Source organism: Lissotriton helveticus, chromosome 11 (genome assembly GCF_964261635.1).
Source record: "Lissotriton helveticus chromosome 11, aLisHel1.1, whole genome shotgun sequence".
NCBI classification, from domain to species: domain Eukaryota; kingdom Metazoa; phylum Chordata; class Amphibia; order Caudata; family Salamandridae; genus Lissotriton; species Lissotriton helveticus.
This window is the reverse complement of record NC_136072.1, coordinates 1,006,001,412-1,006,019,182: the sequence shown is the minus strand read 5'-3', so window position 1 is coordinate 1,006,019,182 and position 17,771 is coordinate 1,006,001,412. Positions and strand designations below refer to the sequence as shown.

The 17,771-nt window shown below is 46.1% G+C and overlaps 1 protein-coding gene across 6 annotated transcripts in view; it reads right to left on the bottom strand.

Moving 5' to 3' along the window:
* The window catches only part of ALKBH2 (alkB homolog 2, alpha-ketoglutarate dependent dioxygenase), a 126,324-nt gene that overhangs the window by 71,280 nt on the left and 37,273 nt on the right, over positions 1-17,771 (bottom strand). For 5 of the 6 annotated variants that reach the window (XM_078667392.1, XM_078667390.1, XM_078667389.1 and 2 more), the window contains exon 2: positions 6,505-6,826. In XM_078667392.1, coding sequence (XP_078523518.1) covers positions 6,505-6,754 — 250 coding nt within the window. In that variant the 5' untranslated portion in view covers positions 6,755-6,826. Of the gene's footprint in view, positions 1-3,583; positions 5,315-6,504; positions 6,827-17,771 lie in introns of those variants that run through there. The other variant, XM_078667387.1, reaches the window with a different exon arrangement.

The window sequence follows — 17,771 nt, the reverse complement described above, 5'->3', positions numbered from 1 at the left end:
TTCCCCATAGGCCTATACACCCAGGAAGCAGCACGTGACTCTTGCTGTAGCTACTCTGCGAGTCACTCTTGCGGAATGCTCAAGAGGAACTGACCCTTTTCTAAGTGGAACAGCTTTGAAAAACCGGAAAGAGAATGAGCTTTACTCTGTAATGCTAGGAGTGTTGTCTTTATATCTTTGGCACCTCACCTGTTCTAGGGCCCTCCGGTACGCATGCTTGAGCCTGGAACTTCCCATTATCAGAATAAGTGAGTGGATGTGGTTGTCTGCTTGTTGGTCTCTGGTGTTTGTGGCTGTGTGCATGTGTGAGTATGGTTGAGTTTACATGTGCTGGTGTTTGTGGCTGTTTGCATGTGTGAGCAGGTTTGCGTTTACATGTGCTGGTGTTTTTGGCTGTTTGCATGTGTCAGTATGTTTGAGTTTACATGTGTGTTGGGAAAAGAATTACAATCAATGCAATGAACTCCCCACTGTATTTATGTCCTGAGTAATTTACCACAGCCTCCTGTGCACTGAGATATCTACACAACAATATTAACCTCCTCCCTGCAGCTAGGCAACATGCAGAAATGCAATTTCATAAAAACTCATACTTACAGGCCTTGGGGATAGCATTTATACCAGATAAAAGCCAGCCACTCTGTTTCTATTAATGTCAGAAATCTGCCGACGACACACTTACATCCGACACTGAAAGAGGGGTCCACCACGCAGTTCCCAAAGCTAAACGTTAAAGTTTAGTCTGTTCTTTCCTAGTTTATAGGGCAACAGATGCTTCAGTTGCAGACGTATAGGGTGGGGGGAAGGTATGGAGGGGGGACTTGGACCATTGTCCAATGTTTAGGTTCATGTTTAGTGTTAATTATTTTTTTTCCAACGGCACATGCCACTTTAGCACAGGAATGCCACACATGCATTGCGGTCCCGCATACTGCGCATCGATTGAGGAGGCTGCGCCCTACTTGCATGTCCTGGAATGTTAATGGTCTGCTTGACCGTATCAGACGTACAGCAGTCTTCAAATATGCTCAACAATACTGCCCGGGTGTCCTCCTGCTTCAGGAGACCCATCTCTTGGGAACCCATTGTTCCTTCCTTGCACGCAACGGATTTGACAAGGTGTGGCACTCAGGCTTTAACAGGGACTCATGGGGGGTGGCCATCCTATTAAAGAGGACCCTTCCATATGTCCCATCTCACCTTAATAGGGCTCGACAAGGCCGATTTGTGGCTCTCTCTGGGACATTGGAAGGGAATACCCTTCACCTTGTATCCATATACATTCCTCCCGCGATGCTTACCGCAACGCTGGGCACCTTAATGACGTAATTTCCACTCTGCCCTGGGGACAGACAATCTTGGGAGGGAACTTCACTTGGGTCATGCAACCCGCCCATGACACCACGGCACACCCTCCCCTGCCAGAGCGACTCACGCTAAGAAGTTGGTTGAGTTAGCGCCCGCCCTGGGCCTTTGCGACATATGGAGGTTCTGGAACCCATGACTCTCCCAATATACAGACACCTCAGCAGTGCACCACACCCATGGGTGTATTGACATGGTTTCCATGCCTGCCCCTGATTGCCATTATGTGACCGACATTTCCATCCTCCCCGGAAATCTCAGATCACTTATCATTATTCCTGCACCTAGGCGATACCCCTGGCGGGATGTGGCGGCTGAACTCCTGGTTTCTGCAAAACAAGGAGTTCCAAAAGACTACAGGAGAGGAATAGCAGCAATATTTCCTCACAAACCTTGGCTCGGTCTCTTCGCCGAACACCTTCTGGGAGGCAAGTAAGGCCACCATCAATGGAGTGGCCAAAAGCCAGCTCCAGGCGCAACGGCTAACCCAGGACTGTCACTTAGCCCTTCTCAAGGCGAAAGCGGTCCTGTTGGAGACTGGACTCTAACCCTCGAGCCTGAGTGCTTATCAATGGGACCCTCTCTGAAATATTCCCAATCCGGAGAGGTACGAAACAGGGCTGCCCCCTCTCCCCGCTCCTCTTTGAGCCGGCGATGGAACCCCTGGTGTGCCTCATCCGCGCTTACAACATAATTCAAGGTTGGGCCTGGGGAAGCCACCACATTGACAAAATTGCCATATACGTGGATGATGTCCTGCTCTTCTTGGCGGACCCAGCCTGCTCCGGCCCTAAATGTCTCCAATCGCTCCAGGTCATTGAAAGGGTTTCCGGTCTCCAGGTGAACCCGGCAAAATCGACTCTCGTACCTCTTCATCTCTCCAGGGAGTGTTTCGACTGGCAGACTAATATCCCCATTAGAAGGCAATCATTGAAATATTTGGGTATATGTGTTGCTTTACTCCCTGAACTGGAATGGGTGCTGAACATTACTCCACTGATCAGAAAGGCTGAGGAAGACCTCCGACGTTGGCAACCCCTGCCACTTAATCCACTTGGAAGGGTGGCACTATTTAAGATGATGATCCTCCCTCGATTCCTGTGCATCATCCAAAATACCCCCTTCCACTGTCCCCGGAGCTGGTTTAAAGAGATCGACGCCATGACCACTCAGTTTCTGTGGGGAGGTGGAAGGCCACGTATGGCTCTCGACCGATGCAGCATCCCGTTTTTGGACCGAGGCATGGGCATGACGGAACTATACATATACTTTCTAGACAACTGGCTGCTTGTCCTTAACAACTGGTATACCGGAGGATGGTCTGACCCAGCCTACAGAACTGAACTTCGAGACATGGGTTTCTCTCGAATCCAGGCCATCATGTATGGATGCCCCATCCCTAAAACACTCCCAACTGTGACTTGGGCGGTCTTCCTGGCCTGGCGCGCTGCCCTGCATCACACACAAAGGGACTCCAAATTGAGCCAACAAATGCTGCTCTGACAGGGCATGTGGCTAGCTGAAGTGGCGGCACTGCAGGGCTTTAAACATTGGAATTACATTGGCATCTCACATCTGGGCGACGTGTGACCTTTTAGGACCTACAGAAGCGCTTCCCCCTACATGCCTCACAATTTTACAGATATCTGCAGATGCGACATGCCCTAAATACACACATATCAACAGGCACCACACTCCCCGAATGTAACCCACTGGAGGCGTAGGTCATGATGGGAAATCTAGGGAAGGGTGGAATATTGCGCATAGATCATACCCTTGCGAACAACAGCCCTACACACTTGATTCGCTTAAACTTCGGTGGGAGGTATGGTAAGGCCCCTGGAGGAAGAGGATTGGCTACCAAGACTGTCACTGACCCCGCCAGGCTTCGACTCATCCAAATCTACTACCTCCACATCGCACAGCTCAACTCAGAGCGACTACAAAAAAGCGTGTCTGCGTGCCTCGGCCGAATGTGCACGCTGGGAGCATCAGCCAGCAGGCTTTTACCACATGGTCTGGTCCTGCCCCCGCCTTATAAAATACTGGGACAAGATCGAATCTGAACTCACATATTTATTTATTTATTATAAGTTTAATATAGCACTAGCTGGACCCAAGGTTATCAGAGCGCTTCACATCAGGTACAATAATGTGCCTTAACGGCGAAGGCAGAATCCACATCTGGTCAACTTAAGAGCATTGCAAATAACATTACCATACAGATCATTCGGTCCACCGGAGGGTGCTATGTTCTTCCCGTTAAGTTCAGGTGCACTCAAGGGAGAGGGCTTTGAGTAACGTCTTGAATTTCGGGAAATAGGAGGTCGTTCTAATGTGGGGGGGATAGAGTTCCAGATCTTGGGTGCATTTCCCGCAAAGGATTTACTTGTAGTTTTGCGTTTCCGAGATTTCAATGAAATGAGAAGGAATGTGTTGGAGCTTCTGAGATTCCTGGACTGGCCGGCCCTTTTGAGTTTCGCTGCCAGGTATTCTGGTTTGCCTGTGTGAAGGGCTTTGTGCGTAAGACATGCTGTTCGTAAGTTGGCTCGTTGTTCAATTGGGAGCCATTTCAGTTCCTTGAGAGCGGGAGAAATGTGATCGAATTTCTTGATTCCTGTGACCATTCTAGCTGCGGCACTGAGGGTGGTTTTCAAGGGGCCTAGGTGCGATTTAGCTGATCCGTCAGGGCTGCGATTCCATAGTCCATTCTGGAGAGCACCAGTGCTTGAGTGGCCTGTTGAAGGTCTTTCGGAGGAAGGAAGGGTTTTATTTTGTAGAGAAGTTTCAGATTGAGGAACGCGCTTTTGGCGGAACCAGAGATGTGTTTTTTCATGTCTAGTTTGGGGTCTAGGGTGATACCTAGGGACTTTACCGAGTCCTTTGGCGTGAGGGTGCCATTGAGGGAATCGACGGCTTTGAGCCATTCTTCGATTTGGGGGTTTTCGTCTCTGTTAGAGATGAGTAGAACTTCAGTTTTCTCTTGATTAAGCTTCAGGTGGTTCTGTGAGAGCCATTGTTGAACCTCTTTGAGCGTGTCATTAAGTTTGAGCATGTCGCCCATGGAGGTGGTTTCCAGATAAAGCTGGGTGTCATCTGCGTAGAGGATGTTGGAATTCCTGAGTAGTGTGGTGAGGGGTTCCATGTAGATATTGAAGAGTTGGGGAGAGAGTACAGACCCTTGTGGTTCTCCTCTGATGACGGGTAGAGGGTCAGATTCAAAGTTTTTAATTTTTATTCTTTGCGAGCGATTGTGTAGAAAGGAGGAGAACCAGTTTAGTACCATCATTTTCATGCCTGCTTTTTCTTGAAGGACTTTGAGGAGCAATGTGTGATCAACTGTATCGCACGCGGCCGATAATTCAAGGAGAATGAGAAGGCATCATTGGTCTGAGTCAATATATCCTGGGTTGGCAAGTACCTCACGACCCCATGCGTCCCCTCCTGGGCGTTATGGACGGTCTAGACCGGTCCCGGGTCAATAAACTACTCTTGGGGACGGCCATTATAGTGGCCAAACGTGATATCGCCATGGCCTATATGCAACCTGATCCCCCTACAAAGGCTAAATGGCGCAGAGGTGTGCACTGGTGTTCCTCTCAAGAGAAACCCTTGTTTGAAGTCAGGGGCGGACCAAAAGATAAGGGGTAAATGGACAGAGCAATTAGGGTAATGGGGTCCATGGGGTTAGCCTCTTACTTTCGATAGATTGCTTGTTTTACCTTGCGATGAGCTTGATTGCTGGGCATATTGTATAACATTATTATCAATCTACTTGAAATGCCATATATATGGACCTTTGAACTGTGCTGTGGCTGCTAACCTTTTCTTTGTTCTCTCAAAATCAATAAAGTGGATTATCAAAAAAAATGTGCCAAGAGCAGAGCTACTATGTGCCTCTAAAATGATCATACCCACACCAGGTTGACAATACCAATAGGATGCCTGTGGTGTAAACAGACAGGTGAGACTCCAGACTATTAACTCTATTGCTCAACCCGAGTTGAGCGGCAAGGGCCTCACAGAGAAGCTACTGGGGTGGGGGCATTGTTGCATTTTCAATCTAGCACCTTGCCTAGTGGAGTGGGTGACCAGGCAAGTAGACAGCCCCCAAGCAGACTGCAGGCAGAGTTGAGGCTTCTGCCGATTGGTGAGGGGGGATTGCTGTCCCTGAACTGGATGTCAGCTCACTGACCCAAGGACAGCATGAAGTAAAAGTCCCTACAAAGTAGAACTTGTTTACACTAAGGCCAAACTTGCAATCAGTTTTCTGCTAGGAAGGGAAAATACACAAATCAATTAGATCTAGTATGTCTGGAAAAACGTACAGATGGAAACCACAATCTAGGAGCCGCTGTAGTTGCCTGTGGTGGTACTTGTGGAGTAGTGCTATCAGGCTCATTACAGACTGAAAGCATATTTAAGAGTTGTAAAAAGAGAAAGGCTAGTAAAGTGTACCTATAAACATTAGATTAGTAGAGACACACCGGACTAGGAAAACCAGTCATGTTGGGCATAACTAGAAACATAAATTGTTGAAGCCCTACTACCTTATTCACGGACCACACAAATAAATAGAGGGAAATATAATACAATGTGATATATGGAAAACTCATATGTGGTATATATGACTCCACCTACAAGGAATTACTTGAAGGAAACTAGAAGCAGCGCCTATGCTCATCAGATACATGATGAAGAAGCTGACCTGAGGGAAGAGGACTTAACTTTTAGTCAAGTAAAGCTAAAACACACCAGGCATGAGATTTACAATTGCACAGCTGATCACGAGAAACACTCTTCAGGAAATATTGTCAAGTATCATCTTATTTGCCCCAAGCAGATGTAAAAATGTATATATCTTGAAGACAAACAACCAAGAGAGAACACAGCATAGATCTGAGGACCTCACTATCTTCCTTGGCCTCCAGCAGCTCCCGCTCTCGGCTAATTTTCTTTCCCACGAGGCTCGTTCATCAAGATACTCTGATCTGAAGATGTTAACACTTCTTCAGCTACTGCCTGTGATTTCCTCCTTCTCCAAGATAGCCTCCAAATAACTTTATCAGAACAAAACTAACTTTTAAAGTAGACTGAACCTTTACCGCGTTAAATGGAGCCTTGGGACACTGGTTTTACCTGAAAAGTATGTTATATTATTTTCCAGCTCCTTGAAAATCTCATCCGCTTCAGCCTTAGCAAAGAGCAAAGTATAATCACAATCGAGGCCTTCTGATTGAAGTTTTCTCCAAGTGTAGGCTTTTTCACTCAGGACCAGCCCTCTGCGAGTTTCATCTTCAAGTTTAGAATTTCCAATTTCTTCTGTCTTTCTGTCCAACTCTTCTCGTTTCCTTTTTCCCGGAAGCCTTTTTATTACACATGTATCCATTTCTATCTTTGCGTTTTTGAATGTCCAAAGAAGCCATCGCACTTAGCAAGCAATTTCCCTCAGCAACGCCACCTGCCGAGAAAAGATACAATTTAATTTTGTGGCCTAGCATACATATTTTTATTTTTTTATTTTAACTTCAGTATGCAATCTTTTTTAACTGTAGAGGCTTCTAATTTTCTATACGTTAAATCTTCAAGCAAAGCGGTACCTTTCTGCACTCCAAAGCCAGGACGAAGTCCATCCCTCTATTCTGTACTTCACTTTGCAGTTAAGGCCAGATTCCACGGGGTGCACAACAAATTAAAACATCAATAGTTTCCACTTCCTAGGAGAAGAATATGTTTCCGTATAAACAGATTTTTGCCCCTTAAAACCGCAAACATTCCACTCCTATTGCTGGCAATACAATGGTTCCTTCAGCTTTGCAGTAAGAACTTTTAAGTGTTAGCCTGAAAAATGCAGATTTTACTAATGAGGTGGTGTCGAAAAAATACTTATTTTATCAACAAAACTGTGGTAAGAATTACGTTCTGTCATTTGCTTTAATAAAGATAGCAGCGCAGTTAAGCAAACAAGCATTGTCAAAGCCAACTAGTCTCATCTATGCCAACTATCGGTTTTTAGGTTTCGCACTGCGAAACTCTATTGTGATCGTTTCTGCTTTCAAGGAGTCAAGGGAGACAGGAGACAAGTGACATGCACGCGCAACCTTGCGAACTGGGATCAGGTCGTGCGCGCTTCCTGTCTCCCATGGCTCCTTGGAAGCAGACTCACATGCACGCACACACACACATACAGACCCCCCCCCCCCCCCCCTGCGCATACACACACGCAGGTACACACACACACGCAGGTACACACAGACTCATACATACAGAACCCCCCGCGTTTACACACACACATCAACTAACTTGGCTCGGCGTGTCTTCTTATCACAGCTTGCGCAGGACAGCCAACGTGCACATGCACGGCGACGGCGCAGTGTCTCCGGGCGCGCGCACTCTTGTTTCCCTGGTCTTCCCTGCAGTTCATGGTCGCGCTCAGTGCATCCTCCTCCAGGGCAGCGGCAGCAGCGCTCGAGCGCCAGAGCCTGCTCTCCGGGCTGTAGCATCAGGTAAGACGCTGCTCCTTCGTCTGCAGGCTGGAGGCAGACCACCTCCGCCCTCCCCGGGGGCTCTGCAGACTACCTGGAAACTTTGAGCAATACCAGGAAAACTTCGGGCTCCTCGTTTCTACTACGGCGAGACTTTTCTTATTTTTGGTATATGGGGATACCACACGCCCCTTCCCTGGCTCGCGCTGCATTGTTAAGAGCATTTTTCTGTGATTGGTGAAAGTGACCGCTGTCGCCGAAGTCGGGCTCCTCTGCTGATTTGCCCCTCAGCTCTAAAGTGAGGGGTTCGTAGTTCTTAGATAACTTATATGGAGCGTCCGAACTTCATGATAATACCAATAATAAATAACCATGCGTTTTCTGTAGCGCGTCATACCACGCGTCGGCCCTTCCAGGAGCTGTAAATACCACGATACTACTATTTTCAGTAGCAAACAAAAAAGTGAGTTCCTACTACGTCCCTTCAAAGAGTTTCTCCTGTCAATGCAGGTCAATGTCAGAAGACCCTAGTGTGTGTTTTTAAATGTAAAGTTGATTGCTTTAGCCCTAATTTCATGAAAGTTTTGGTAGAGGGCAGAACTTGCCTGTGCTGGGGACGGGGCGCTGGGACCCTCCTTCGCTTCTCGGAGATGAACATTACAGCTCTGGCCGCAAAGCCGTTGAAGGTTGTTTTCATCTCTGACTAAAACCGACCCGTTTCGAGCCCTCAGATGCCAGACCTCCCCAGCGCACTGAATACACACTGAGTGCCCTTAGCAATGGCACACCTTTGTTCTATGACTCTAACTTTATTGAGAGCTGCTGCCTCGTTTTCACCCAGATTAAGTCTATCGTGTTGAATATTAACCTGTATTTTCTTCCAGTATTCTGTAGCTCACAAACACAACAAACTTTGCAGGACATTTCGGAATAAAGCAGGTGGGTGTTGCACCAGGCGTAGATCTGCACAAGGGCGAACCCAGAGCAAGCTAATTTCACATGCTTTTGTCGAATTTACACAACTGCTCAAATGGAACTTTGTCCTCCTTGTTGTTTTAAATGACTAAGAAATATGCCTGATACGGGTTGCAGATTGATTGACAATTACATTTCAAAACGAAAGTGAGAACCATATTCTGGGTAATATTACAAATAACTTTATATAGCGCTTCATACTTCGTTTCTAAGTGTTGTAAATGACAGGTGGGGCTGTTACTCAATTAAATCGTACTCACTTTACCGACCTTAGCAGGCTGGAAGGCTGAGTTGACCTAGCTAAAGTTTGAACGCATGACCTGCAGATCACTCGCTTTCTCTGTGGCGAGTATTTAACCCACTGAGACTTCCTGACTGAATTTTTTATCCTTATTATCCACAAGTGTCACAGTTCAACCATGTGACAGCACAGCTAGTTTTATTAATTAGTGGAGGTAATTAAGCAGAGGTGTAGATGGTATTCCTTCTTATTAGAATAGTGTGTTATGAGGGCCATTGCATTATCTTCTCATTGAGTATAATAATAGTTTGATGCAGCAGGTATGTCACTTTAATTTTGATATCTCATTCATATTTGAGATTTTTCCGAATGCATCTGTATCTTTATGTTCATATCCAGAGATGGCAAAGGTACTTTTTAAAATATTTCGCCATCTATCGTGTTTACTGGATAGTCTTAGAAAGCAGCATTGTTCACATTTCCAAGCACGCCACCATATTGCATGAGTGTCAAAAGTACAAATAATGTTTGGTTGCATTAAATGCTTATGATCCTTGCAAAACTTATGCGGTGCAAAACTGCTATGTAGTTTAGTGGCACTACAAGATGCAAATGTCTTTGCGAGTCACAGTGTCAACATATTACGTATGAATTGCAAGAAAACGGGGGGTGGAAAGGAGGGTTTACATTACCCTTGAAATCTGAAGGAAATGTATCAGTGCTGTAGGATTAATCCAGTAGACTCCTGGCTGCCCTTGTAAAGTCAGTAAGCATTCTCATAGTGGACGCTGTCTGTGACTGACAGCTGGGGGTAAGCAGACACATTGGTGAAGCAGGCACTGCTCTCCTGGGATACAGCATGCTCCCTCCTGATGCCCACTACGTAGAACCTTTTTTTGGCACTGCCACCCTCTTCTTGCAAATGTACAAAATAGAAGTTTGCTCCCAGCAGGCCCTTGAGCACGTGCAACCACCACCTCAAATTAAGTTCTGCTTGCAAACATCCTCTGTGCCGGATTGATACATCCTGTAAAGACCAAATAAGTGGCAGTTGACGTCACAGATGGTGCCCAAATGCTTCGCTGTGATACAACACACGCAAGGGTGTAGCTATCATTGGTGCAGCAGGGGTCCATAGTTTTGAGGGGCCCCTTGAACCCTGATCAATGCTGTATTTTACTACCCCAGCAGCAATCAAAGTGGCTAGTGTCCTTGCTTCCACCAGGACCTGTAGCATCCTTGCTTCGCTACTGACCCAGCCAATAATCCATCCGTCTCAACATGTTCTTAAGAAGTGTACGATTCTCGCGAGTTTCAGCATCGGACATATAAACAAGCGGGCATCAAGCCTTTCTCAACCAGGCAGTCTGCACTCGACGTTTATTGTTTCTTATTTATCTTTATTTGAGCATGTGCGCTTGAGGAATGTACTTTGTGGTGCACCACCATGTTTACTAGCACAACACACATTCCATGTCTCACCAGATAAGTTCACATATTTTGTTTTCATTTCACTTGTCTAAATTCCACTCAGCCATATGTGAAAAGGCGTTTTGCTAGTTGCAGTTGCGGCACGGGGTTTTTGAACATTAATTAATGTATGCCCAGTAGGAAAATATAAGGAACATTTTACAAGGTAACAAAAAAAATCAACAGAAAGGCACATGCAGCGTCAAATAGTTTCAAAATGCAAGTAACTCGATTTAGCTCGAAATGTCTTCATAGCAGGTCTTTAGATGTTCAAAAGCTCACATCCCAGAAAACAGACAGGCCAGGTGCAGAGCAATAAAACAAACCCCAGCCTGATGTATTGATGTAGAGGAGAATATGTCAAAATAATATTTCATCAGATTCCGAGTTCGACACAACTTAATTTAATGTGCAACAGCTGCTGAAAATGTAATATTCGCACCTGCACTTATCACAAACACAGGTGTGTGCACAACGTAATGATTAGGCATAACAATGACAGAAATACTTCGACAGCTGTGCAAACGACGGTGCACAAATCAGTATTTGCATGACAGCATATTGTTTCTGACATGGCTCCTTGACGTGTGGCTCATTTTCCACATGACGCGTACGGACATTTACAAATTATTCTTTTGCCCCACCCGTGCACATGTCTAGAGGGGTTGGAGAGGGATGTATGTCACCCTTATACATTGTGTTTACGGTCCCCTCCAAGGAATCAGGAGAAAAGCAGAACGGGCAGAAGGAACTTGAAAATGGACCATCGCTCGACCCCATCCCAAAATAGATCGTGAAAAGCAGCATAAATAGCGCCAGTTTTTAGGAAAAGTAGGCTGGGACTGTAATATGTGTGTATATCAGGTAACTAAGCCCTTCAGAAGCGTGGGGGGCGCAGGGGAGTCATTATTCTACAGGCCCGTGCATGTTGAGAGCCCGTGCTCATGCTTCACCATTTGTTTATCGATTTTTATCAAGCACAGCTGTCCTGTTTATAAGATTAGATGGCAGCCGAAGCTGGGTGTGTGGTTTTTTTCTCTTTTCTTGCAAGACATTTTTAAGCTTGGAACAGGTCCCTCGACAGGTCTGATAACCCAGGCCCGCACCAACTTCTGACTTACCTGGACGTGACTTAGAAAATCGTGATTTGCTGTCTTTGTTTCTAGGTCAACTGTTTTGAAGACTCCAGCAGCACAGCATCTTGTCAGGCACACCTACCTAAACTGAGCGTCTAATGCATACATTGTGTGGCTTTAGTATTAAAGAATGGATTCAAGGCGGCCTTCACAGGATGTGTGTTCAAGGAATTCACAATGGCATTAAATGGCTTTATTAGGTCTCGCCTAGCGTTGCAGCGCGCATTCGCTGTTCACTTTGCGACGTATGCAGTATACAGTGTTGCGGGGACGCTCCGCCCACTTCCCGGGCAGTTTTTTCATTGGCTTAAATACTAAATGCTGTATTGTAATTGGTTTTCAGCTTGATAGTCCCGCCTCCTGACGGCCATGTCATCATTTTTATCCTTCCATGGCTTTCAGCCCCATTACTTTAAAAACAAATTAGTTCCCTTGCCTCCCCCCGTTCCCTCCCGCAATCTGTGAATTCTCGTCCCACCACCACCCCTAACCTCAACTCCCGTTCATGCCTTCGTTGACGTCCCCACTTCCGTTTAAAATGCAATAGGTCTCGTATAAATACGAGTCCTGTTGCATTTGCAAATGCTTGTTTTGTCATAGAATTGGCTGGGTGAATTCACACTTTATTTTTCCTGACCTGTCCATAACACATGCACAACAGCGACAGCTCGCCGCCCTCATTTATCAGAGCATCACTTTCTGTACATGACAGCTGGTGGGTGCACGGAGCACAGACAAGCAAGGACGCGCAGGGTCAGCCAGCCTTTAGCCAGCTGAGAGTTGCTGCAGACCCCATAGGAGCCCCGGCGGGGGACGCATGTTTTGTTAGTTTACGCCGCCGCTCGTCTGTGCATGTTTCCATTCCTGCTTCCTTTTGTGCTTTTTAAAAGCCAACGTGATGTTAACTTTAAACAACTTAAAATGACATTGTGCATTTACTGACGGGCTAAAGCATGTGCGCGCGGCTTCCCCGGGGGCGTTTCACACTTTAATGATGTACTGGAAACGGATCCTCCTCGCCTCTGCTTGCAGTGCTGCGCTCCCCGAGACACATCTCTTCTACTGGGGTTGTAATAACACTGCCACCCTGCAGACTTTACAAACCTCTGACTTTTGTTTGCTACAGGGGAGCTGCGTTTAATTGTGTGGTCTCTTCTTTACTGAGGTGTCCTAATTGGGAGGAGAACACATTGCATCAAACTACCCCCCATCCCTCCCCCACACCCTCTCCCCCGAAGGAGAAACTATGGCAACGGCGAAGAGTGTAACCTAAGTTGCAGCAACCTGTGTAGGTGCTGTTAGGAGCAAATTCAATGAAGAACTCTTTGTTTTAAAGAAGTTACCAGCAAAACTCTGGAATGCTCTCCCTGCATCGTTGAGAGGACTGAACTCCCTATCCTCCTTTAGGAAACAATTAGAAACCTGGCTTTTCTCAAACTAATTTCACTGTTCTCCGTGATCTCAGGTACTACTCTGGTCTAGCGCCAAGACACCTCCGGGTATTCGCGCGCTCTATAAATCTCACTAACATTAACATTAACATTTAATGTAGATTTCAGTTTAAATCCTTCCCATAATTCAACTGTTTGTGCTGGGGAGCCTTATGCATTCGTGGCCTCGTCCCTTCCGTGCTCAATTTGTGTTTCTTACGCTCGCCGTGCGAGAACTCTCCATGTATTGCAATTTTTCTAACTGTTAGCCCTCCCTAACCCACCCCATACACTTAGGCTTAGTAGTCATGTCATGCCACCATGTAACTGCATAGCAACACATACCTTGTTGCCGTGCCCACTGAAGTGGGTGTAAGGTTCTTTTAGCTTGGCCTGTTACCCTCCACAACCCCGGCATTTTCTCTTGAGCATGTGCTGTTCGCTGGCATCAGCTTCTGGTGGCATAGAGGCATGTTACTCATCACAGTATGCCGCACAGATGTATATTTGTATCGGGTCCATGACCAGGGCAGTGAGCGAGGCATTACTCAAGGGAGTGTAACAAGAACTCAGTGAATAAAGCCCTCTGCAAAAGTACAGAGCAAATAGCCTGGGCAGCTGTAGGAGCACAACCTGCTCTAAAATGCCCCTGAAAGAGTTTGCTCTCTTGTGCACCCTTCTTTGCCCTCAGCTGGGCGCCATCAGTATTGAGTGGCATGTACGAAAGCAAGTCTGTACATGCTGGCACCGCCTGTCAATTGGCACTGCTACTCACACCAAGTACTTTTTTTGTAATATAGCCCAAGCTCGAACTGAAAGAATTAGAGCGCTTTACATGTGCACCAGTTACATTACACTAGGACGCACTTGTTTTTGGTAGGTACAGGAGCTTAAGAAATGTACCCAGAATCACAGCATTCTGAGCTCACACGAGGCTCGGACCTAGACCCCAGGTCCAATCAGACAGCTCTCCTCTTACACCACATCCACTCTCAACTGGCCGTGTTGTCTGCTTCCTCGGACTGTCCTTATCATAGATACAGAAGCTTAGCATTAGATTGCAGCTAGCAAGTGAATGAATGTTTTTGTGTCAGGGGCGTCCACGTTGATTATGCCAACTCTAAGCCCTTAAAGGACCTAGTCTCCTTATTCTCTTTGCACACATGGCTTCATAAAGAGACATTTCTGTATGCTTATTTGAAGTTACTTTTGCTAGATGAGGTGTATGTCATCTTTGTTGTTTCTCGGTTTTTAATGTCAGTAATGAAATATAGAAATTCTATGATGTAAGCCCTACATGTTTAAATTTTATTAGACGCTTTAACATGAGGCTTTTGGCCATATCTTTATCTGTGACTTTTTACATATGGATAACTGTTTTATAAATTTCTTGATGGGGAATACCTTTTAAAATTTGTTGTATAAAATGTACTTGTATGCTTTTATGATTTTCGCAGATAAATCGAATAAAGCCAAATTTGAATTTGAATTTGAATTTGACATTTCTGTAATTAAAGTATGTTGCAATAATATGCGATAATATGCTGCATGGCCAAATACTTAAAAGGTCCCAAAGGCGAGACCGAATGCATTTCAAATGCTTGTATTTATTTGTTTTAAAAACAACACATAAATAAAAGGCATTGGCATTTAAAATGCCAATAGCTCATACTCTCATAAATGCGAAACCTATTGCATTGCAAATGCTTGTTGTCAATGTTTTTAGCCATGTTGCACAGCAACACGGCTGCTGTTATGTATGGCTAAAAGATTTTTTCAAAGCGTTGTAAGGTGGCCTGTGTAACTGCCCTTCTTTCTTTTAATTTTCATTCATGCTGCACAGCAGACTAGCTACTGTGTAACATGGTGGCTAAAAACATTGACAAAGCCGGTTGGTCATGTAGGCAAGACTTAAGGACTTATCAACGCTTGTTTTTTTCTGGTGAGATGGGATGGCTGGATGGGGAGGGAGGAGCAAGCAAAAATGCAGAATGGGGTGGGAGGGTAGGAAGGCCCAAGCAACAATGCACAATGGGGCGGGAGGGGGGCAAGCAACAATATGTGATGAGGAGGGTGGTGCGGGTTGGGCTGGAAGAGGCAAGCACCAACACGGGACAGGGTGGATACGGGAATCAACAACATGGAACAATTTTGGATGGGGTAAGGAGAAGGATGGAAGGTGGCAAACAATTGGATGGAGCAGGTTAGGAGGGGGCAAGCAACAACACGGAGAGTGGCAGGAGGATGGTGGTGACGAGCAACAACACGGGAAGGGTGGGAGGGGGCAAGCGACTACATGACGAGTGATGCAAGCAATAACACAGAGATGGATGAGAGGGGGAAAGCAACAACATAGAGAGGGACTGGTGACTAGGAGGAGGCAAGCAAGAACACTGGGAGGGAAAGCAAAATCAAGGAGAGGAATGGATTAGAAGCAAATGAGAGACAGCTTGCAAACACATGCACTCTTATGAAGTGCTTCAACTAAAAGAGAAAAAGTAGCTCGAAACGCACAAGCATTGTAAAGACATAAGTACTAGTGCTAAGACTCAGGGAGGGGCAAACACCTGAAGAGGAAGTGTAGCTGGCACTGATTGACCCAAGAGAAACACACGAGTGTGACAGTAGAATTTTGCACGCGACACAGCATGAGCTGTCTCAAGCAAGACCCTTAAACCAAGAGTTCCCAAAAACACCAGTGACATGAAGAATCAGTTAACAGAATCAAGTCAGTCACTCACTCCTCCAAGTAGCACTTCTTATCTTGAGTGTCTGCAGTCGAGGTAAACAACTGGTAACAAAAACATTATACAAAATACCCCAAGAAAACCAGTTGAGGAATACTGCATGTCTAATTGAGTCACTTCTCAGACTGTAGTATTCACTCAATAGATATGAGCTAGAAAAAAAACAGAAAAGCCAAAAGGAACAACATTACTGGGCACAACCAACAAAAAACGTTAGCATAGGCCTAATATTTTTTCTCTGTACCCTTAAGGTACTCAGGCCACTACCACATGACTCAATATGAATGCCACTGTAATCCTAAAATGGCCAGTGACTGAAGCTACCAGCTCCATCAGGACTGCAAGATATTTGGAAACGTGTGATTTTAAAAATATGCAAAATCTCAGAGTGAATCGTCACACAAAAATAGCGAAAAACATGCAGGATTTAGGTCATAAGTGCACATTCACGCATGTTACTCCCAAAACACGTAATCAGCAGTATTTCCGTAGCTCTACCCTTCGAATCACTGATGCCCACTGTGTATCGAAAACTTGAGGGCATGCATTGAAACCGACTGACTTGCTAGTAAGTACCTGGACCCCAAGGCATATGCACAACTGCCAAATGGGTATCAGCCTCCATGCTGATAGAATTACATTTAATTCTCTCTGAAATGGAAACATAAACCCTTGATGGAGTGAATAATTTGGCAGAAACAAAGAGCCCCAACATCTGAAACCAATATAAACAAGCATTTACAATGCAGCGGTCTCGCCTTTGCCAAAGTTAGAGCTATAGGCATTGTAAATGACAACATTTTTATTTATGTGTTGGTTTTGAAAACAGATAAATAAATGGCATTGTCATTTACAATGTCAATAGCTTAATCTCTCGCAAATGCGAGACCTATTGCATTTGCACCCACACACACACAGAGACACACACACAGAGACACACACACAGAGCCCCCCACACACACAGAGCCCTCCCCCCCACACACAGAGCCCTCCCACACACACACAGAGCCCCCACACACACACAGAGCCCCCCCCACACACAGAGCTCCCCCCACACACACACAGCCCCCCACACACACAGAGCCCCCCCACACACACAGAGCCCCCCACACACACAGCCCCCCCACACACACAGAGCCCCCCCACACACACAGAGCACCTTCACACACACACAGAGCCCCCCCACACACACAGAGCCCCCCCATACACACAGACACAGAGCCCCCCCACACACAGAGCCCCCCCACACACAGAGCCCCCCGTACACAGAGCCCCCCACACACAGAGCCCCCCCACACACACACAGCCTCCCCACAAACACACACAGCCCCCCACACACTGCCCCTGCCAGTGACAGCATCAACACAACTACTGACCATCACACTCATACAAGTGTGACAATACAGACTGTTCCAGGACCCCAAAGCTATAAGAATAGCTTGGGTGGCGGGCATTAGTCCTAAATATCTGTTGCTGTGCTCATCTCTAAACTAGACAAATAGCGCCACCATCTGATATACTGTCATATTGCCAGTGTTGACAATTAATTGCTGGTGCCAAGCACGGGAAACCAACAGCTCAAATTAAGCACTGCAGCACACCCCTCCCTGCTCCTAGACATGCTAAGTTCCAATTGTTGTGCGAGTGACAAGTTATGAACTGAAAAGGCCTTTGCCACTCATTATAGAAGAAGGTAAAACTCAAAACCCGTGGCTGTGTTTAACAGCTCTGCTTCACAACCACCTTGGAGGAGGCTGTTAAACTTCCTTCTGGAAGGAATGAAGTTGGGCAATTGTTCCATTCAGTTTTTAAATGAGATTATCCCAGCAGTACCCCCGACTTCATCACATACAGACTGCTGGCACGCAAGGGTTGTTTGAACTGGCATCCCATCCCGGAGCACTGCCAGGGCCTGAAACGAG